Raw genomic sequence first — 24,184 nt, 5'->3', positions numbered from 1 at the left:
TAATTTATTTAGGTCCAGACTAAAAAAAATAAATCTTTCAAAGCAAAAAATTATGAACAATATAGTTTATGTGATGATTAATTCAAAATTGGGCAAAAAGAAGGAAGTTAGAAAATCATTTTATAGCTTTTATGAAGATATTCCATTTGAAGATGAATGACAAGAGAATAGAGATAATAATGGACATATATATGAAGACATCATACTTAAGGTTGAAGAAGGTGTCATAAGTGGTGGTGTTGTTGGTGATGATTTGGATATTCCTCCTAGGATCTTATTAATGATGACCACTTGACGAAGAATTAGAAGAGAATGAAGACGAAAACGAGAATGAAGACGACTATGCATTTATGGAATTTGATAGTATTTTGAATGTTTAGAATACTTGTTTTTAAATTGTTTTCATTTTGAATTAAATTTTTAGTTATGTTTTGGTTATGAATTTATGGTTATAATGGTGAATTTATGAATTTTTGGTTATGATTGAATACTTATTTTCTTTATCTATGATGATTTTTTAGCATGTGTATTTGTTTTTTCACCGCAGACAGACGAGCATGTATCCAAGATGTTGGAGCATAAACAAAGGCAAGTGATCTCTAAAACAAGAGTTGAATCCAATATTTTTCTACGCTTGGAAACATGGAAAATCTGAGTTACATTTGATGAATCTAAAAGTTGGTTTCTGCCACATATCTCAGATCATTGAAGTAGCATCTTAGAACACCAAGCAACATTTCTTAACACCCTCATTGTCTTAAAAAAACCTTCATTACTCATGAAATGCAAAACTAGAGGTATCAAAAACTGGCTATCTCTCATCTTTGATATTAGTAAAACCTTTAATATAGTGCAGTAAAACCATCTGCATACTTTGGTGTCCTATTCTTCTAGATCATAATAACTCACTGAAAAAGAAGAAAAAAAATAGCACACTTGACTTTTAAGAAAGATTGAAAGAAAAACAAAAATAACTTCATAGAAAACAAACAAGCATCAAATTTTATTAAGTATCAATATTTTCTATATCTAGGAGCTATATATCTTCATCCACTTTCATGCCCTTGAGAAGCTCCATCTCCTCCTTAAACTTATCCATTGAAGCTTTAGGAAGTGACACAAAGATCCTAACTCCACCTTTCATCAAAGGATCCAAATTATTTGGAGGCAAAAAGAGACACAAATCCACAAAACCAAACATGTTCCAAGGAACAGGCACAATATTAACTGAACCCTTCCAACCAAAATCAACCTCTTGCAACAAACCAAGTTGTCTCCAATCTGTCAAAACCAATGATGCACCTCTTCCTTCAACCTTAATCTTCCTTTTCCTCATTATCTCCAACATGTTCATTGAATTTCTTATATGTTCTTCATTCATTGAAGCCTTTTTACTCTCTTTGATAAGCTTCACTGTTTCAAAAAGTGGTTTTTCATTAAGCTCTTTCACTTTTAACACCACATTTGAACCTACAAATGCATTACCATAATACCCTTCATGCAAAGGTGGGTCCATTAAGTTTCTCACACCTACTGCTAAACAAAACAAAGTGCTTCCATCATTGTTTAGTTTCAAAGCTCTTACTTTTGACCTCCAAACATAAGCACCAAGTGCTTCAACTGTTGTGATTGTGAAACTTTCCTTCATCACATTATCACTATCACTATCACTATCACTATCAATTTCCTTCATTAGTTTCATTTTGAGATTTTTTATAGTTTCAATATTCAAGTTAAAACATTCATGTGAGATTTCTTTGGTTGGTAAAAAAGGTGAAGTTGCTAATGAAGTTTCATCTACAAGAAACTTAAATGGTTCTTCTTTTTTAAGAGTAGTTTTTTTCACTGTTAACCTCTCTCTCTCCCAAACAGGTTTCACAGAAGGTTCATTTTTTCCACTTGCAAATTCTGAAAGTGCTCTATAGAATTTTGATGCACCAAAACCATCACAAACACTATGTGACAATCCCATACCAATTGTGAAACCACCACAAAGAAACTTTGTAACTTTGAAAACCAAAGGGTGAGGACTAGTTTGGTCTTGTGAAGGGTTATCAAAGACTAACATTTGTGCTGTTGGAACATCAATGCCTTCAAGATAGTTAAGTGAAGAGAGATCACAATTCGCATTTGCTTCCATGAATGGAACTCCATCACCATTGCAGTTGATTCCAAGTTTTTCATCATCATCATCAAGTGTTGTTAGTTTTCCTGCAAGAGGGTAATAGTAAACCAAAGCCTTTGAGAGAGCTTCTTTTATCACAGAAGCGGGGTCTTTTTGGTCATTTGAGAAATTTTTATTTGCTTTGTAGACATATATGGTTTGACAAAGAATGTTGATGTTAGGATCATTGTCAATGGTGGAGAGTGCGAGAATTTCAGAAGGTGTGGGTTTGGAGGGTTTTACTATGACAACATTTTTGGTATCAAGAGAAAGGGAAAAGGGTGTCTTGTGATTTTCCATTGAGAAAGATATGAAGAGAATTGAAATTGAGGTGAAATGGGTGTGGTTCATATGTATATATAGAAATTCTTGAAGTATGGTTGGATTTAATTCAACACTAAGAAACCTATTTGTAAGTTGATATATGCATCTTACTTTTTTTAATGGAGAGGAGACATCTTTTTATTAAATAAAATAACCCTGTAATAATAATAATAATAATAATAATAATAATAATAATAATAATAATAATAATATTAATAATAATAATAATAATTATTATTATTATTATTATTATTATTATTATTATTATTATTATAATAATAATAATAAGGGTTAAATATGTTAGTGGTCCCTATAAATAAACCAAAATATGATTTTAGTCCCTATAAAAAATTCATCTAAAGAATGGTCCTCATAAAGTTTTCCGTCCATATTTTTAGTCCTTGCCGTCTATTTGGTCTAACGGAAGCTGACGTGGCACGCCACGTTGCATGCCACATCACTCATAGTCAACACTGCAAAAATAACATGTTAGATTGCGGGGGTTTCAAACCTCCATAAATTTGAATATTTTTTCGCCATTGTTACTACCAATTAAAGTTGTATTCAAATGGTTCACATTTTTCTAATCATCTAACAAATTTTTTATTGCAGAAGTGCTGATTTGCTTCTCTTCTGCATCATCCAGCACAACTTGAAGAGTGAGTATAGTTATCTTGGTGTCATGGTGAAATAAGATGTAGAACCATATAAGTACTAGTGTATGACTAATGTGAGTATATTTATATTCTCCTCTTCTCCCTCCAAAATCTAGCAAAAAGGGTTAGTATTAGTAATATTTGTCCCTACTATATTATTTGCATTTTATGATGGATAATTATTTCAATATTTATTAACCATGCCCCTCGAATTGTGCTTTGCTAGTATATCTTCTATTGGGGAATTATTTTTTGTACTTATCTTAAAGCAATGTACATACTCGGTTCATTACATATTGATGAAAAACATCCACAAAATGAAAAAGTTTCTGCTCCACTAACCATTATACATGTGAATACATATAAACGAAAGAATATAACTAAAATGCTAAGAAAAAATAAAGAACAGTACAGACAAGTCAAGAGGCCAAGGTACCTGCCAATTCCAAAAAATTTAGTAATCTTTGCACAAAAAATTAGCTATGAAAATCAATATTGATAGAAAAATGGGACTTGAAAACATACAAACTAAAACAACACAGAAGAGGAAGTAAATTTACTTTAACACTCACTTCATATATTTTAGAATTGATAATATTTGCTGCATGTACATTTGCCTTTTATAGGCTCTCTCTTCTTAACAAGTAAGTAAGTAGTCTTGGACACTAAACAAACCTATAGGCGGTTAGAAAAAATAAATGGTGGTGGCACTAGCTGGATCCTATGATACTTAGCTATTAAGCAAAACATTTTAAACTTAATAATTAAGAAAACTCTAAATATTTTCTAACCACTTCTAGAACCCATTCTAAAATATTTTCCCTTGAAATTTAATTTAGTCAACAAATATTCTTAATAAAGAATTAGCTAATGTATCCTAGAAAAATGTAATTTTAAACAACTTTGCTGTTTGTAAGCAACTAAAGTTTATATAAAAGTTAGTAACAATTCAGCAAATGTTTACATATGCACTACTCATTAATTACTGAAGCAACACCAGCACAGCTTGAATTAGTTTATTAATATGGCACTAGCTCTATTATTTCACTTATCAGTAACCTTACCAACACTTATCAGTAAACTATCTGAAACAAAAGTATAGTTAACATTCAAAGACGCAATAGCCAAAAAAATATTGTTTCTGTTGGTGCCTTTCATACTCAATGGTCAGAAAAGGGCTCCTATTGATCAATAAATGCATTCTTAGAGGTGCCCTTCTAGTTGAGTTATTTCATCGAACAAGTTGAGTGCATCCACAACAGTCTCCTCCATGTATAAATCACTTCTCATATGATACAGAAGTAGAAAAATGAGATCATTTGAATATGATGATGAGAACCTCTTAGATAAAGATGAAGAATAATGGCAACATATGATTCACAACTTTAATATATAATGGCAAAAATTGGAAATAAACAATGGCAAAAAAAAACTCAAATTTAGGGAGGTTTGAAACCCCCGCAATCTAACATGTTTTTTTGCAGTGTTGACTTTGAGTGACATTGGCATGCCACGTCAGCTTCCGTTAGACCAAATAGACGATAAGGACTAAAAGTGTGGACGGAAAACTTTAGGAGGATCATTCTTTGAAGGAATTTTTTATAGGGACTAAAACCAGATTTTGGTTTATTTATAGGGACCAAAAACATATTTAACCCTAATAATAATAATAATAATTTTTCAATATTTTTTAGACAAATTTGAATCCAGTACCCTATAATTATATGATTAAATGCCTCTATCTAAATACGACTTTTTCTAACTCACATCATTCCAAACAACCACGACACAGACCGTCGCGTCACTCATTATTGACTTAGATCGGCTATCAGACTATTGTTATTCGTCGTCGACTTGGTCGATTTCCAGACCGGTCATTCGTCGTAGACTCCGATAGACTGTCAGACCGTGACCACATCAACTTCTTCGTCTCCTTCAAATTCCACCGTCTGGCCGCTGGTCCACAACTCTGGCACCATCTTTCAACTTTTCTGGCGTTCAGCTTTCTAGAAATCTTGAAACATTTTTTCTTTCTCTTCATCGCTTGAAGTTTTAAGGCATATTTTTACAATTCTCCATCTTTACTTTAAACTGATGGTTATGCTAATTTACTCCTCGACCACTTTGATGCTCATACTAATTGTAAGATAAGCAATACTAGAAATTATAGAGGTTCAATTGCAATTAAGTGACCTAATCCTCTCCCTCAACATTTGATCTTGAGAATATCCAATCATTCTTAAGACCTGTTAGTAGGCTGAACTCTCAAACCCTATTATACAAGGAAAAATAAATTTGCAGGCTAGCTTCCAACCAATCATCGAATACTGGATTGAAGTGGTTAGCCTTTTTCCCAAACAATAACTTGAAGCGATTTGGCCTCAAGATTCACCAAGATTTTCCACAAGTTTATCTCGAACCAATGTGAGATTTTGAACTAGGATGAACTCACAAAACGAACCGAGGTTTTGACTAGGTTGACCACAAATTATTCATATTTTGAACCAGACTTATCTCGAACCAAAGAAAGCTTTTTACCGGAGTGAGCTTACAAACTGAACCGATGTTTTTTTTATTAGGATAACCACAAACCAAGTTGAGATTTTGAACCGGGAAGATCTCAAACCAAAATAAGCTTTTAACCAGGCTTATCTTACGAACATAAATGCCACCTTAGAATCTAAATGCCTAAAATCAAAAGTACTTATCAGGGTTCGAGTCAATTCTTCTAAAACACAATTTTTACGCTTAACAACAAAATTTTGTTGTGGAGTTCTCAGACATAAGAAGTTACGAGCAATTTCATTTTTGGTGCAAAAGTTTTAAATTGATGGTTAACAAATTCACCATCATGATCACTATGGAGTGTGATAATTTTCAAACTAAGAACATTTTGGACAAGCTTAGAAAACTTAACAAAAGCTTCAAAAGTTTCATCCTTATGGGTCAAAAATAACGTCCAAGTGAATCTAGAGTAGTCATCAACAATCACAAATCCGTAATAACTGCCTCATAAATTTCTAACAAGTCTAGATGGAGAAGCTCGAGAGGTTTTATATTGAAACAATCTTTTTCGATTTAAATAACACTCTCATTTGCTTTCGCATTTGGAAAGCATTACATAGTTTGTCCTTAAAAATTTTATTTTAGAAAGACCGGTCACTAGATTCTTGGATGCTATTTTATTTAAAAAATTGAAATGCACTTGACTTAAGCGTCAATGTCATAACCAAGAATCTTAACCCTTGGTGGCTAAACACTTAGTTCTATGCAATTAATTAGGCAATTTAATTAGGCAATTTAGATCCCTAAGTAGTGGATCATTTAAGGTTAGTTAAGGTACACTTGTAGAAATTATTATCTTTCTTTTTATGATGTTTGATGAGAGTTGGACAAGTCGTTCTAAAATATCCCGATTTTCCACACTCATGACATGTAAGGTCATCATTTTTTTTCTAATGTTTTCTTTTGAGTGGGTGAGTATTTCTGAAATTTATCAATCTTTTGTCGGAATGCTTGAGCTTGTTTCTTTTCAAGTATCTATTGTAGTGTTTGACGAATAAACCCATATCCTCTTTTTTAGGAGCTTCTTTGTCAGAGTTATCACTTTCTTTCTTTGACTTTTTCCCTTGGAATGACGAAGCCTTCAACGAAAGACTCTTTTCCACTTCTTTCCTTTTTTTTATTTTACTTATCTATTCGCGAGTCGTTTTAGTTTATTTTCATGCTCGTCTAACTTCCAAAACAACTTTGTGATATATAAAGTATCAAGATCATTAGATTCTTTTATAGCGGTAACCTTTGATTGTCACTCATAGCATATAGATCTTAATATTTTGTTAGCATAATCTTTGTTAAAATGTTTTATCCAAGTTGCTTAATTTGTTGATTAAGTAGAGGAATCTAATTTGCATGGAATTCATGGATTCTCCGGGTTCTATACGAAATTAATCAAACTCCTCGGTGAATATGTTGATCTTAACATCCTTGACATCATCCATTCCCTCATTGAGAATTTGGAGAGCGTCTCACGTACCTTTGGCACTTGTATGATGTGAAGTTGCATAGAACATTTTCGCACTGAAAGCAGAGATAAGTATGTTCCTTTCTTTCAAATCATATGAAGCCTTTTTGGTTTCATCATCAGACCAATCTTTTGGGTGTTTGACTACGTCATTTTTTCCCACAGGAATAAATGGTCCCTCGTTGACAACACACCATAGATTTTTGTCAACCGATAGTAAGTATACGTACATGATCGCTTTCTAATAAGTATAATTTTCACCTTTGAAAATCGTCGCTCTATTATACGCATTCTTTGGATCGTCATTGTCCGTCATATTTTCAAAACTTTTGAAGTCAATTAGACTTAATAAAAATACCAACTCTTGATGCCAATTGTTGGGGGGAAATATGGAGAAGGAAAATATTCTAGAGGGGATGAATAAACTAAAAACAAAGTTTGACTGATTTTCCAAAAATAAAATATCAGAGGTTTTTCAAATTTACACATGAAAGATTTATAGCGAAAAATGTGAGAATTATACTCTTATTGAATCTTGATTACATAGACAAATACACAATGCACACAACTCACATATTATTCAATAATGAGTTGTTAAATTATTGAATATTACACAAGATGTACCTTATACGATATTTCGATTGTGATCGGATTCTAACCGCACTAGTTCTATTGAATTTAATCACCACTAAAACTCAATTAAGTTTCAATTCTAACAAAACCTAACCTTATGTAATAAATCACTACCAATTGAATAAATGATAAACTACACTAAGATTTGAAAACTAAAGCATTCTAGAAAATTAAATGCGAGAGAGAGAGAGAGAGAGGACGCAAGATTTATAGTGCTTCGGCGTTCGTCCTCGCTTTATATGTATGATCTATACGATAGTATGTTTCAATCCAACGGTTGATTTTTTTAAATAACATTTCTTTGAAATGTAGTTATTGAGCGAGTGTAACACGTGGTGTAATTCTTCAAGTGTATTTTGATCCCTCATATATATATATATATATATATATATATATATATATATATATATATATATATATATATATATATATATATATATATATATATATATATATATATATATATATATATATATATCCCTCTTCATATATATATATATATATATATATATATATATATATATATATATATATATATATATATATATCCCTCTTCATATATATATATATATATATATATATATATATATATATATATATATATATATATATATATCCCTCTTCATATATATATATATATCCCTCTTCATATATATATATATATATATATATATATATCCCTCTTCATATATATATATATATATATATATATATATATATATATGAAGAGGGATATATATATATATATATATATATATATATATATATATATATATATATATATATATATATATATATATATATAAATAAGATTAGATATATTGATCATTAATTATTAATTAGTTTAAAAAATAATTATCTGTTATAAGAAGGATTAAAGAGAGTATATTTGTACAAATTATACAACTCTCTTTAGCATTATCTATCCATTGTGGAATCCGAATGATTACATTCCAACTTAAAAAGTGGAATAGGTTGAAATTTTGTTGACAATGACATCAGTGGAACATGGTAGTTAAACCTTGAGTTGGAAGGTAACACGTTTTGGAAAGTTAAGCATTCAATCAAGAACCTAAGTTTTAGCTCTCTGTCAATACATAGAACATTTGTGAGAATTGGATAGGATAATGCATAATGAAGAATATATAACAAAATATAAAATAAACTTTTCATTGCGTTACTAATTAAAATTGTTCAATGTGTAACCATATAATAGGAAGTTCAGATCGTCAAGATTATCATAATTTATTTTTGAGAAACAAGTGACATGATGGTTGGATAAGTTTGAGAAACATGAGTCAAATACTTGGGACATTTAATAGATAATATATTTTTAGGTATAAATGTATATAGACCATGGTAAGTGGAGATGAAAGACACATGAATATGAGCAAATAATTTCTGGATCGCACTCAATAAAGCTACTGACTGATGAAGGTTTCACACACATACAGATCATGAAGAAATTTGGAAGTTGGTTGGCACTTGTGGGTTTGATGTGTTTTAGGTTAGGTTGGGTGTTAGGGACAGGCCCATTAGAGAGAAAAAGCCTTCTATTTTACTTAAAGATTTTTATTACTAATTATGGAGGTGTTGCTTAGTATTATTATTATTTCTATTCTAAGTCTTTTATTTTGTTTAGCTGGCCCATGGCCCAATGTTAGCTCAAACCCTAACTATATATTGTATGTTCCATCTTGTTGATGAGGAATGAAAAATCTGAAAAGTTATTTCTTTATGCTTTTATCTTCTTATGCAATTTAGATCTATGGTAGCTTAGTGTAACCTAACATTGGTGCTTTCATTTCTTGCCTCTCATCCCTCCCATGGCTCCACCAAAACCCCCTAACCCTTCTCCCAAAGAACTTATTGAAGAGGCTGTCCAAATCTCTACCCTCCACCTCAACAATGCAATGCATGACACTCAAGAGCAAATGGATGAAAGGTTTGCTCAACTCTCTTCAGATTTATCAAACCTCCAAACACGGTTAGACAATGACAAATCTGTTGAAGACTCTAGGTATGAGTCTCTCATGGCTATTCTTACCAAGATTTCCTTACAAAAGGAGCTCCAATCTGCCTTGACAGCAGATTCTGCTACTGTTCATGTCACAGCACCTGCCTCGTCTACTGTTCACGACACTGTTCGTCCCTCCGTTACTGTTCACGGAACAGTTTCCCCCCACGCTACTGTTCATGGAACAGCTAGCCCCTCAGGTACGGTATTCAATCCTTCTTCTATTCCTAGGGTTACAGCCCCATTTTCCCATGTCCTTTCCCCATCCAACACACCTATGAGACATTCTGCTACCTTTTCTACCACAATTCCTCAACCCACACCTTTGAGAAACAATTATACGACCTTTCCCCACCCTTTTCCAACATACCCACCAATCCCAACAGTATTGTCTTACAGCCAACCTTATACCTTGCCCTTTTCCCAAATTCCACCACAATTTTCCCAATCTAACCTTTCTCACATTCCCCCATTACCAACTCTAAGAACCCCCAAACTTGAACTACCTATGTTTGATGGTTCAGCACCCCTTGATTGGCTATTTCAAGCGGATCAATTCTTTAACTTTTATAATATGCCTCCGGAAAATCGTTTGTCATTAATTTCATTTTATATGAAGGGTGATGCGTTGTCGTGGTTTAAATGGATGCATCAAAGTCACTTATTAACGGATTGGTTTTCATTTGTCAAAGCCTTAGAATTACGTTTTGGTCCATCTTCTTTTGACAACCATCAAGCAGAATTATTTAAATTGAAACAAGAGGGTTCAGTTGTTGAGTATCAAACTAAATTTGAGAAATTAGGAACCCAAGTTATTGGTTTACCGCCGGATGCAATACTCAATTGTTTTATTTCCGGTTTATCATGCGAGATTCAAAACGAAATGGCAATTCATAAACCTACAAATATTTCCCAAGCTATTGGATTAGCCAAACTAATTGAATCCAAATTGAAAGATTCCAAACCAAAATTTCAAAAACCCTTTTCAACCCAATACTCAAAACCCTTTTCCCCTTCAGCTAACCCAAATCCCAAACCTTTCAATTCTGTCCCAACACAAGCACCTCCCTTCCGCCCACAAACAGTCCCAAACCCAACAAAACTACCCATCAAAAAGCTAACTCAAGCCCAAATTCAGGAACGTAGGGCCCAAGGCCTATGTTTTAATTGTGACGAGAAGTTTTTTGTTGGCCACAAATGTTCAAGTAGCAGATTTCTAATTCTAATGGCTGAGGACGACTCTGTTTGTGATACCCCTCTTGAGGAAGTTAATTCTGATCCAGAACGTGAACAGGACTTAAATGACACATACTTTCAGCTGTCTACCCAAGCCTTAACAGGCCAGTTTGCTCCCCAAACCCTTAAGTTCAAAGGCTTAATTGGTGGTATTTCCGTAATGGTCCTTGTGGATACAGGCAGCACTCATAACATTATGCAACCTCGCATAGCTCACCATCTCAACCTCACACCCACACCTATCACTCAATTCTCAGTTATGGTGGGTAACGGTTCGCACTTACAGTGTGAAGGGGTTTGTAATAATGTTCCTATTATGTTACAGAATGAAACTTTCAAATTACCCTTTTACTTACTACCAATCGAAGGGGCAGATGTTGTTTTAGGCATGGCATGGCTGCGAACATTAGGACCTATTCAAGCAGATTTCTCTATTCCTTCCCTCACCTTTTCCCATCAAACGAACCAAATCACACTCAAAGGTGATCCCAATATACATCCTTCCCATACCACTTTTCACCAACTTAAACACCTCATCCACACTAACTCAGTAGCTTCTTTCCATCTTATGATCTTTCAACCAACCGAGCCACCAAAAACCACCTTTGACAAACCAGAACCATTGTTTACAATACCACCCGACCTTCACCCAAATATCAAATCCTTACTCCAAAAATACCAAACAATTTTTCAACGTCCAGAAGGCCTACCCCCAACCAGACCTCATGACCATCATATCCCTCTTTTCCCCAATACACCCCCCATAAATGTCAAACCTTACCGCTATCCCCACTCACAAAAAACAGCCATGACAACAATCATACAGGATATGTTAAAAGAAGGAATCATCACCCCCAGCCATAGCCCATTTTCATCTCCTGTCCTACTTGTAAAGAAAAAGGATGGAACATGGAGATTTTGTGTGGATTACCGCGCACTAAATGCTGTAACGATAAAAGATCGTTTCCCAATCCCAACCATCGATGAACTTTTGGATGAACTAGGCAATGCAAAATATTTTACCAAGTTAGACTTACGCTCCGGCTACCACCAGATCCGCGTTGCATCGGAAGACACGCATAAGACGGCTTTTCGGACTTTTGATGGGCACTACGAATTTCTCGTAATGCCTTTCGGGTTAACTAACGCCCCTTCCACCTTTCAATCAGCCATGAATGATTTACTAAGACCCTACTTACGCAAATTCGTTTTAGTTTTTTTTGATGACATACTCATTTACAGTGATAATTTCTGTGATCATCTAACTCACTTGCAGGTTATTTTTACTCTTTTGGAATCTAATGCATTTGTGGTTAAGCTATCCAAGTGTGTTTTTGCTGTTAGTCAAGTTCAATACTTAGGTCATGTTATTTCTGTTGGAGGTGTTGCTCCAGATCCAGAAAAAGTGCAAGCCATGTTGGACTGGCCCACACCTTGTTCTCTCACGTCTCTCCGCGGGTTTTTGGGCCTCACCGGTTTTTATCGTCGATTTGTCAAGCATTACGCCACTCTCGCCGCTCCCCTCACCGATTTACTACGTTCCAGTAAATTTACATGGAGTACAGAGGCGGCCGAAGCCTTTACAGAACTCAAAACAAAAATGACCGACATGCCGGTCCTGGCTTTACCAGATTTTACAAAGAAATTCATCGTCGAGACTGATGCTTCAGGGGTAGCTATTGGCGCAGTTCTGTCCCAGGATGGTCATCCTATTGCCTACTTCAGCAAAAAAATGTGTCCCCGCATGCAAGCTTCCTCGGTTTATATTCGCGAAATGTTCGCTGTAACAGAAGCAGTAAAGAAATGGCGTCAATATCTTATCGGACAGAGATTCCACATTTACACAGATCAGAAAAGTTTGAGAAACCTATTGCTACAGAGAATACAAACACCGGAACAACAGAAATGGGCTTCAAAACTACAGGGATTTAATTTCGAGATATTTTACAAACCTGGGAAATCGAATCTGGTTGCTGATGCGTTGAGTAGAAAATTTCATTCTGAAGATTCCTTGCTGCTGGCCTTCTCTTCCCCTATTCCGAATCTCCTAGACACGCTTCGAGAGTTTTATGCAACAGACAGAGCAGGGCAAATTTTAGTATCAGAGAATACTTGTAAAAATGATCTTAACACACCATACAGGTTTTCTAAAGGCTTACTCTACTACAAGGATCGACTGTTCATACCTGACATTAATCAGCTCCGCCTTAGCATCTTGAAAGAATATCACAACACACCCACTGCGGGGCATTCTGGTGTAAAGGCGACTTTGGCGCGAGTATCGACTTCCTTTTTGTGGCCAGGCATGGTAATAGCAGTAAAAAACCTGGTCAAATATTGTAGTGTTTGTCAGCATAACAAGTATGAAACTCAGAAAAAGAAGGGCCTGCTACAACCACTTCCGATACCTAATCAAGTTTGGGAGGAGATCACAATGGATTTTATAACAGGCTTACCTAACTCCTTTGGTTACACAACTATCTGGGTTATTTGTGATCGTTTAACCAAATTTGCTCATTTCCTTGCGCTGCCTTCCAAGTTCACAGCCAAAGATCTTGCCATCCGTTTCTCTGTCGAAGTAGCACGCCTTCATGGAACCCCTAAATCAATCGTTTCGGATCGCGATCCCTTGTTCCTGAGCCACTTTTGGAAGGAGTTCTTTAAAATACAAGGAACAACCCTGAAATTTAGCACAGCTTATCATCCTGAAACGGATGGTCAAACAGAAGTTGTGAATAGATCTGTGGGGACTTACCTTCGGTGTTTTACCAGCGATCAACCTCGCAAATGGTTTAAGTTTCTTCATCTTGCTGAATACTGGTTCAACACATCCTTCCATACAGCAATCAACATGACGCCATTTAAAGCCTTATATGGAAGAGACCCACCCAAGATCCCTGACTATGTATGCGACTCAGTGGAGGACGATGCCCTTCGAGATTCTCTGCAAGAACGTAATAACATTTTGACAAAATTAAAAGCCAACTTAAAGAAGAGTCAAATCCAAATGGAAAAGCAAGCAAACAATAAACGGAGAGATTTCACCTTCCAAACAGGTGACTTGGTTCTGTTGAAACTTCAACCCTACAGACAACAAACGGTTAGTAGGAGAACTTCTCAAAAGTTATCAAAACGATTCTTTGGTCCATACAAAGTTATCCAAAGGGTCGGCGAAGTAGCTTACCTATTAGACCTGCCTTCATCATCAAAGGTACACCCAGTTGTCCATGTTTCCCTCTTGAGGCCGTATTTTAGCAACACCGCGTCTGAAGGATTTCGACCTCTTCCCGGAGACGCCGCTTTAAGCTTCGATAACTCGCTGGTGGACGATTCTCAACCCCCCTCCATGGATGATACTCGCATGCTATTGCCTTCGGCAGTAACTGATATCCAAGACAAAGGTAAGAATAAGGGTTCTGAGAAGGGAGAGCAAAAACAAGCTGAGAAAGAGAGGAAATATTCAGAGAAGGGAGACGTGAAACAAGTAGAGAAAGAGTTGAAGTGTTCAAAGAATGAAGGGACAAAGAGTGAATCTGTGGGAGTAATTGAAGAGTGTGGTACTACTCTTAACTTTCCCCAACGTATAGTTCCTTCACGTGCTAAAGGGAGTTCCAAGATTGTGAGTCCCAAAGCCAATACAGCTGTAGCCGCACCTGCTACCCACCATCTTCCAACACGTGTCCCAGGGCCCCACGCTCCAGAAGACTTTTCCCTTCCCCAACACGCTTTCGGTTCACGTGACTGCACTTTGCCACTTGCTTTTAATAATTCAAACACACAACCAGCTGTAAACCATACTTTCCCAACTACCCCCACTTATCCCACATCCCCACACAACACGTGTCTCCCCACCTCACCGAAACCACCTCACTCAAATTCCCCACCGTCCATTCAAAATCCTTTATTTCCATCGGCCCCCAACCCTAATTTATCTCCCACACCCTTTTCCACACGACCCGGCCCAAATTCGGTTTCCTGTGGGCCAACTTCTCCATCTATGAACCTTGAGGACAAGGTTCTTTTGGACCCAATGAGTATTGTTAGGGACAGGCCCATTAGAGAGAAAAAGCCTTCTATTTTACTTAAAGATTTTTATTACTAATTATGGAGGTGTTGCTTAGTATTATTATTATTTCTATTCTAAGTCTTTTATTTTGTTTAGCTGGCCCATGGCCCAATGTTAGCTCAAACCCTAACTATATATTGTATGTTCCATCTTGTTGATAAGGAATGAAAAATCTGAAAAGTTATTTCTTTATGCTTTTATCTTCTTATGCAATTTAGATCTATGGTAGCTTAGTGTAACCTAACATTGGGCTACAAAATATGTAGTTTATTGAAGAAAATCTTGTTTACTACCCCCCAAACACTAAATACCCTCAAAATACCTTTCATTTTAACAAATAAACAACTAAATAATTAAATAATTAAAATGTGACTTATTTTAAAAAAATATTTTTGTTTTAATTTACAATATACTGTTGAATATATTTTGAAGTTGCATTTTTTCTGCCTCCTGAATTTATGTTTTGATTGTTTGTCTTTCATCTCCTGATTTTGTTTATATCGTTATTGAGTCTCCTCATCGATTTTGCATCTTGAGGTTGAATTTTAAATCTATTTATTCTCATGCATAAGTCAAAATATTTGGTTATAGTTTAAGCAATATGCTTCAAGTCAATTTGTAGAGTTTTTGGATCAGTAACTATATTTGAAAGCGATTCAAGTTATGATAATATTAGAATCTCAAAAACACTTTACATTTTGCAAAAATTATGATTCTGAAAGTGTGATTCGAACACGGTATTGCTTGACTCGTATCAGACAGAACTGCATTTCCATAGTTTTGCTTTCGTAATATGATTCGAATCACATGTTTTCATGACTCAACCATGTGATTTGAATCACATAATCTATAATTCAAATCACACAAATAGGTTCTCATATGTTATTGGCTCTTGACTCAAATCACTTGATCCTTTGAGTCAAATCATACTTCTTACTTATGACTCGAATCATACACAATTTTCACTCCTTTTTATACTAAATCTCCAACACATAAAAAAGTATTTTCACTCAAAACCTTTCACATTGTTGGAAAACATACACTTTTCACTATTGATTTGAAAATTCACAACACACTTGTTCTCTCAACTTCAAAAGTGTTTTTAATCAATTTTGAGTGATTTGCAAATGAATTCTTTCATCTTCAATCTCATTCTTTTTGTATTTTCTTGTGGATCTAAATCTCATATTTTAAGAAGTGTAATTTTTTAGGAGATTTTGTTATTGTGATTAAAGTTTCTTTGAAGATTTTTTCAAGATTTCAGAGGTTTACAAAGTGTATGTGGTTGTAGCTTATTTTGATAAGTCCAACAGAAAAGAAGAAGGCTCTTCTCTCTATAATTAATTAGGTAGTGTTGTATAAAAACCTACAAACAAAGTGAGGGTTCTTCTCAATCTTCAAACGAGCCAAGGCTCAAGATATCGAGAGGATCGAGGAAAGATCACTGCACAACGAAGATTTTGGAGCAGCATTCCTTGTGTTGGAAGATTCAAGACGACTTCGAGTAAATATTTCGCGAGGATTCAATTTAGATACTGTATAGAATTCAACGAGGATTTATATAAGATATTTTATATTTTCAACATTATTTAGATAGTGATTGTGCTTAACATCTTGTAATTTCTCACAAACTATAGTGGAAGACCAAAATATTTCAATGAGAAGCCATTGGAGAATGGAGTAGGCTTAACGAGGACGTTATTTGAATCACTATACATCTGGTGTCCTCTCTATTTTAATTTCATTTAAGAGCATGTTCATGTTAATTTTACCGCTTTCATGGAATCGTATGTTCTTTGACTTATTTTCTTGGTAGCGATTTATTATTTAAGTTTATGTTTTGTTAAATTAAAAATTGAAATTGTGGTTTTAGAATTATAATATGTATTGAATTTGTATACTTACACATCTCGTGTGAGTTGATAATTATTTGATAAACCACTTTGATTAATTTGATTACTTGTCTGATACAATTTCTGTATTTGTATACCAATTATGGTGTTTTATGTATATATATCGTCCGATAAGCAAAATCGATTTTATACGCACTTTACTTCAGCTACGCAAATCACTTTTAAACTATGATAAGTTTGTCAAACTAAAGAAATTTTCAAATAGGTCATATTATTTTTGGGAGGTTTATTCACGTCCCCCCTTTCTAGACAGTTGCTTTCTCGTATTCTCACCCAATAATTGGCCTTAAAGTTGGTCTTTTGATCAGGTCTAAGCGACTCAAATGTTTAGAATATGGGTAATGACAATTCGAATGGAGCGCATAGTAGATCCCAAATTTTCAAAGGCGAAAGTTATGCTTATTGGAAGGATAACATGTGCGTACACTTAATGTCAGTAGACAAAAATTTTTGGCTAGCAATCACCGACGAACCTTTTATTCCTAAAAGCAAAATCGATGGTTCTGTTAAGCTCCCAAAATATTAGTCAGATGATGACACCAAAAAGGCATCCTATAATCTATAGGTATGCAATATACTTATCTCCTCCTTAAGTGCTAAAGTATCTTACTCTATCTCACATCATAACAATGCTTAATCAATGTGGAATGCTCTTCAAGTCCTTTATAAGGGAACTAAGGATGTTAAGGATTCTAAAGTCAATATGTTGACAGAGGAGTATGAACTTTTTCATACGGAACCATTAAAATCGTGGAATCTATGAAGTGTCATTTTTCCATTTAAACAGCAAGTTAGAAAAATTGGGAAAGTCTTTTTCTAATGACAACCATAAGTCACAAACATCAAAGAATTAAATGATTTAAATGATTTGGATAACATAAAATTGTTTGGAAGGCTGGTTGAACATGAAACTGAACTAAAAAAGCTTCGTCATCAAATTTAAATAAAGTAGAGGAAGATAGTGATAGTTCTAATGAAGACTCTTTCAAAGTAGAAGAGATGGTATTCGTCAAGTGCTAGAATCGATAAATAAAGAAGCATAAGCTAAACCATTCCGATAAAAATTTGATTAAATTTAAGAATACACATCCACATAATAATAAACATAAGAAAAGGAAGAAGATGTCACATGCTACGAATGCGGAAAGTGAGGTCATTAGCGAACAATGTGCCTGAGTCTTAACAAGTGCAACAAGAAGAAGGATAAAGGTTCCTACAAGACGAAGGGAAATCATGCGAAAGGACGTAAGGCTTATATCTCTTAAGAAGAATAAAATGATAGCTTCTCTTGATATTCCAATTCAATCTTAGATGATGAATATGCAAATATGTGCTTGAGGTCACACAAGCAAAGTAAAGACTAAGAGGTATATGATTTTAATTATGATTTTAAACCTTCTTACAAATAGTTGTCAAAAGCGTTTAGAGAAATGCATGCAGATACATTAGGTGCATTTAAGAAAATTTCTCTCCAAATAAAACTTATTTCAAAACTAGAAAAGAAGATTTGTGATCTTAATAGTACCTTATATTCTTTAAAAGAAGAACATGCATCTCTCGTTAGTGAGCATGATTCTCATCTTGCATGATACCCATAAGATACATGTGAAGTAATTCAAGAACATGAGTAAGATGTTGAATTTTCTCATGTTACATCTTGGTTTGCTTTCTAACTTGACAATAGTCATAAATTTTATCTTCATCAATTCTGAGATCTAACATACATATGACAACTTTCTCTACAACAAGGTTCTTCGTACTCCCAATTTTTTTGTGCCATAGCTTAGTTTTTGTATCTAAAATGTTATCCATGATTTCAATAACACGTTCTTCAACATTTTACACTACAGTGTTAAAAACACTCATCTTCCCTTCAACACATTTCTTTCTTGTAGCGCTATCACCAAATGTAACATAGTCTCTTTCTCCTATCAAGTGTTTAGTGCAACTATTATCAAAATAACAATCTTCACAAAAAATATCTTGAGGGAGGTACAAGCAATGTGAACAAGAGTTTTGGCTTGCCACGCCAAACTTGTTGATGATACATTTCAAACTTCTCATTCCACTAGGGATTCATATGTTGGTGATATGGTTGTATACCATATAACTTATAACAGTACAATGGAATATAGTATAACAAATTAATGAACCGGTAATGATGTTTGACAAGATATCGAGACTTGTTACCTGACATTATGCATTTTGTTTTCTGAATAGGAGTAACATACATATTCTTTGAGTTGGATGGCTCACCAGTATATCTAAAACCTTTCATTGTTTGCTTGATTATATCCACCTTATTCATTTATCTTATCATTAGTGACACTGTAGAATTTTCTTTGTTTCCTTAGAAAACTTGAGCATTCAGTTTGAAAATGTCCAAAGCCTATGCATTTAAGACATTGGATCCCTTTGCCACAGTAAGAATAGTTGAGATTTTATCTTTCACAATCATTTCCTTTATGCTTAAATTTACGCCTATTAAAATTGTGATTTTGATTGTCCTTGACATTGGTAGGGACATTGTTCCCATATCTCTTGTCCAATCTTCTCGTGACCTTTCTCAAGATCTTAGCAAACTTGATATTTTCTTCAGTTCTATATTTTACTTGGTCTTCACAATCTTCATAACTTTCTTTAGCTACAATATTAGGAGGATTCTTAACACCATAAAGAATCCCTGGTCGATGAACTACTCCTCCTTCTTTGGTATTCTCCATATTGAATAGAATAAGAATCCAGGAAATCACCCAAACCCAACAAAAGGGTGCTTGCTTTGATGAAATTTGAAATTATGTTCTTCTGACGGGAAGATGTCAAACACAATGTATGGCACTATGTGTATGACAAGATAATTACGTAGCGGACAAAATTAAAGAAAAATATAAATAACACATGAATTGGTAACCTATTTTGGTGCAAAATCAGTTGGATGTACAAATTGGAATTAGTTGAACCCTCATAATTCAATGCCTCTTTTCCTAATACTACTCAAGTATTTTTATACAGGACTCACTATAGAAATAACTTCACTCCTAATATTCAGAAGTACAATTGGTTTTATCTGAACCCACTTCGTGTAGGGTCGCTTTCCTAATACTACATGTGAAGATTCGATCAAGACTCCCCTGAAACTGAGACACCTCCCACTTTCAATCAACACCCTCCTAAGTGTTTGAACAATTACAACAATATAATATGGATGGTATAACAACCTTACACTCCAATCTTGATTGATCAGTTCCAAAATTAATGTGAATCTCTAAATCAATCTTGCTGCATTTGATTCAGATCATATCTCCCAAAATCTAACATAATCAATCAAATTTTTATTATGAAGATTTAGATCCTTGATTGATATAAATTTTGAATAAATAAGCACTCCAAATGCAATTTTGATAAAATTAGATCTTTTCAAAATCCAAATACATGCTAACTCACTTATATCCTTGATATAACAGAAGAGGAAATAAATCTCAAAAGGACAAGATATAATTCAATTAATCTTGCTCTCCAAGCAAGAAGTCTAAGACAAGATGTCTTAGAAATCATGGAACGTTTGACTTGACATCTGTCCATGGAACAAAATTTTGAATCTTTAATAATTGAAATAAAATCTTAACTTGATATAATCACAATTCCAATTTCTCAAATAAAGAATTTATAACAAATTACTTGATTAAATCAAGTTCAATCTTATTTCCTTTAAACCTAAAAAGCACATAATCAATCAAATATTTGATTGGATATAAAAGAAAAAATTTCTTAAATAAATCAGCTCCAAATCTTTTAATAAATGCAAATTCAAATCTTCTGTTTAAACCATATTCAATTTAGATCTTCTCCAAATAAATATATGATTTAATCAAATGTTTTACGGACAATCTTTCACCAACAGATAATGTATTATTCTTCTTTCTTACATTCAAGTCCTTCGAGTACAAGGCTAATTGAAATTCTTCAATGGTCAAGGACTCTCTTCCATATAAGAGAGTTTCTTTGAAGTGAGCATGAGATCTGGTTAAAGCACACAACCGTAACATCTCTTAATCTTCATCACTGATGGTAACATCATTATTCTCTTAATTAAGAATAAGTTTATTGAACATATCCGACTGCTCTCTCAAGACTTTGTATTCACTCATCTTGAATGAATACAGAGCTTGATTAAAGTAGATATAATTTACCAAGGATTTGGTCATGCATAATCCTTCAAATTTCGGTCACACACCTGCGACTGTTTTCTCCTCGAGACTTGCCAGAGAACCTTATCATCAAGGCTCGAAACGATGGCACTATGGGCTTTCTTGATCATCGTCACCTTCTCCTTCTCTGTTAGGGAAGCATCTATCTTCTCTGGTCCTTTCAATGCTTCTAACAAACTCTATTGAACTAGAAGAGCTTGCATCTTCAAGCGCTATTAACCGAAATCGTTTACTCCGGTGAATTTCTCAATCTCATACTTCGTTGACGACATCTTGATCCACAATTTCTGCCCTAGTTTATTGTAACAAATGATACCAATAACGATGTAATTATGTGAGAAAGAGAGTTTCTTGATTGATCAAGAAACTGTCTAATTAACAAAGGGGGAGAAGAGGGAAGAAGAAGAAAAAAAAATTGGTTAAAACTGTTATTCTTTACTTTCTCATTAGGGTTTATGATTATAAGTATTACAGAATAACAACCAACCTCGACCTCTCTCAACAACCTGGGAGATCAGCCTATTAATAGACTACTAACTATGTATGTTATGTATGATGATAACACACATACATACATGACATACATAGCTAACTTAGACACTAAGTTACCTTAAACAACTAGTTAAAAACTTATACAACTACATTTTAGAACAAATTTCGACTACAATACATGCATCTGTGACTACTGCATATTAGAACAGACTTCGACTACAACATGTACTACTCTATCAAACTATGAAACTACCATTATGTACTAGAGTTCAATCCAAATACCACAACACCATGAACATTTATGAACATTTATGGTTCATAAATTACAACAGGATGTGCCCAGATACTACAAACATCAACATGGTCTCGCATGATTTCAATAGCTCCAATAAATATAATTGCACCTACTTATCCCCTCGCATGAAAGTAAGTACAAAATTATTTACACTTTATTACATTTCTAATTATATTAATAAAGTTATTAATATTCAGATATTTAAAGTCTAAAATATGATGTAAAATGATATCGTTCACGGCATCATTGGTCTATCATATACACCATAAACAATGTTATAATTCCTCACTTTAATCTTTCATAATTCTTCTTAGTTCAATATGCATACACTAACAAACATCACATTTTCAATTTTCAGTTTGACTACCACCAAGATATCAACCTTGGTGCTTAATAGAGCACCATAAATCAAAAGTGCAAGGGTCATTGAATGTGGATTGGACTGAATTAAACCAAGCTATAATTTTCCACAACATCATCGAGAACCATGACACAACATTGACCATAATTTACAACTTTAAAACTTCACTAATAGTTTAGTCCTTGGATTGGAAAACTGTTAGAACAAGATTTGTTCTGATCAATATTCTTGTTTTGATCATAACAATGTATATGAATTTTGTATAAGATAATGTGGTACTCTAATCCTTTACATTTTTCAATTCAGGAATTATATAAGGAGTACGCACAATTCAGCGCCAGAAGCACTGACTCATAAGGTTCAAGATTGCAGCATCAGAACATGCTCTCGCAAGACATCAGAAGATGGTCTAGCAGAATCAGAACATGGTCTATGAAGCATTAGAAGAACATGAGATCAGAAGCAGAAACTCTGAAGTTCCTATGGTATCACGCTAAAGCACTTCAAGGTTAGAAGACAAGAAGATGCTCGGCACCAAGCTGTTTGACTCTGATTATTCAAACGTTGTATCTACAAACATCAGATCAGAAGCAAGTACATGATGACAGGCTACGCTGACTGACAAAAGGAACGTTAGAAGTTACAAAAGGCAAAGTCAGTAGAAGCAGTAAAAGAAAGGCTCGAGGTAGTTGACAAAAGAGTGAAACATTAAATGCAAAGCTGTACGGAACACGCAACGCATTAAATGCTCCCAACGGTCATCTTCTCAAACGCCTATAAATAGAAGTTCTGATGAGAAGCTGAAGACACAACTCTTGCGCAAAAATACAGAAACGCTGTCAATTTCAAAAGCTCTCAAACTTCATCTTCAACCTCACTTCACTTGTAATATCTTAGTGAGATTTAAGCTTAGAACTTAAGAGAAATATCACAGTTGTGATTATAGCTTTCTAAGAAGCATTTGAATACTCTTGTAAACATTTATTTTACATTGATTTGTAAAAGGTTCCTAGAGTGATCTAGTTGTGATCAGTAGACTCTAGAAGACTTAGAAGTTTCTAAGTGTTGATTTCCTAGAGTGATCAAGGTGTGATCAGTATACTCTAGAAGACTTAGAGTGTTTCTAAGTGGACAACCTTTGTAATCAAGATTGATTAGTGGATTAAATCCTCAGTTGAGGTAAATCACTCTAAGGGGGTGGACTGGAGTAGTTTCGTTAACAACGAACCAGGATAAAAATATTGTGTTCATTATTTTTATCTTAAGAGTTTTTAAAGTCACACTTATTCAAACCCTCCCCCCCCCCCCTTCTAAGTGTTTTTCTATCCTTCAATTGGCATCAGAGCACCGGTTCTAGGTGCAAGCACTTAACCGTATTAGAAAAAGGTTCAGGGTGAGAAAAACACTAAGTCAATATGGTTGATGCTATTACTTCTACTACATATACTTCAAATGATCAACACAACAATGGAAATGGAAATGGATATTCTAGACCACCAGTATTTGATGGTGAAAACTTTGAATACTGGAAAGATAGATTGGAAAATTACTTTCTTGGTCTAGATGGTGATTTATGGGACTTGCTTGTGGATGGTTACAAACATCCAGTAAATGCTAGTGGAGCAAAGATGTCAAGACAAGAAATGAGTGATGATTAAAAGAAACAATTCAAAAATCATCATAAGTCAAGGACTATTCTGCTGAATGCTATTTCTCATTCTGAATATGAGAAGATATCAAACAGGGAAACTGCCCATGACATCTTTGAATCATTAAAGATGACTCACGAAGGAAA

The 24,184-nt window shown here is 34.3% G+C and overlaps 2 protein-coding genes across 2 annotated transcripts; one reads left to right on the top strand and one right to left on the bottom strand.

Annotated features, from left to right (window-relative positions):
* Positions 1-623: 623 nt before the first annotated feature.
* Positions 624-2,558, bottom strand: LOC131640381 (spermidine coumaroyl-CoA acyltransferase-like). The gene has a single exon (XM_058910781.1). It carries the CDS (start codon positions 2,513-2,515, stop codon positions 1,037-1,039), a length of 1,479 nt encoding a protein of 492 aa, XP_058766764.1. The 5' UTR covers positions 2,516-2,558; the 3' UTR covers positions 624-1,036.
* Positions 2,559-9,627: 7,069 nt separating this feature from the next.
* On the top strand, positions 9,628-15,156 carry LOC131640391 (uncharacterized). Its single transcript, XM_058910788.1, has one exon. The coding sequence runs from the start codon at positions 9,628-9,630 to the stop codon at positions 15,154-15,156; it is 5,529 nt and encodes a 1,842-aa protein (XP_058766771.1).
* Positions 15,157-24,184: the final 9,028 nt, after the last annotated feature.

The sequence above is a fragment of the Vicia villosa genome, unplaced genomic scaffold, assembly GCF_029867415.1.
Source record: "Vicia villosa cultivar HV-30 ecotype Madison, WI unplaced genomic scaffold, Vvil1.0 ctg.003089F_1_1, whole genome shotgun sequence".
Lineage (NCBI taxonomy): Eukaryota > Viridiplantae > Streptophyta > Magnoliopsida > Fabales > Fabaceae > Vicia > Vicia villosa.
This window is presented reverse-complemented; position numbering and strand designations above follow the sequence as displayed.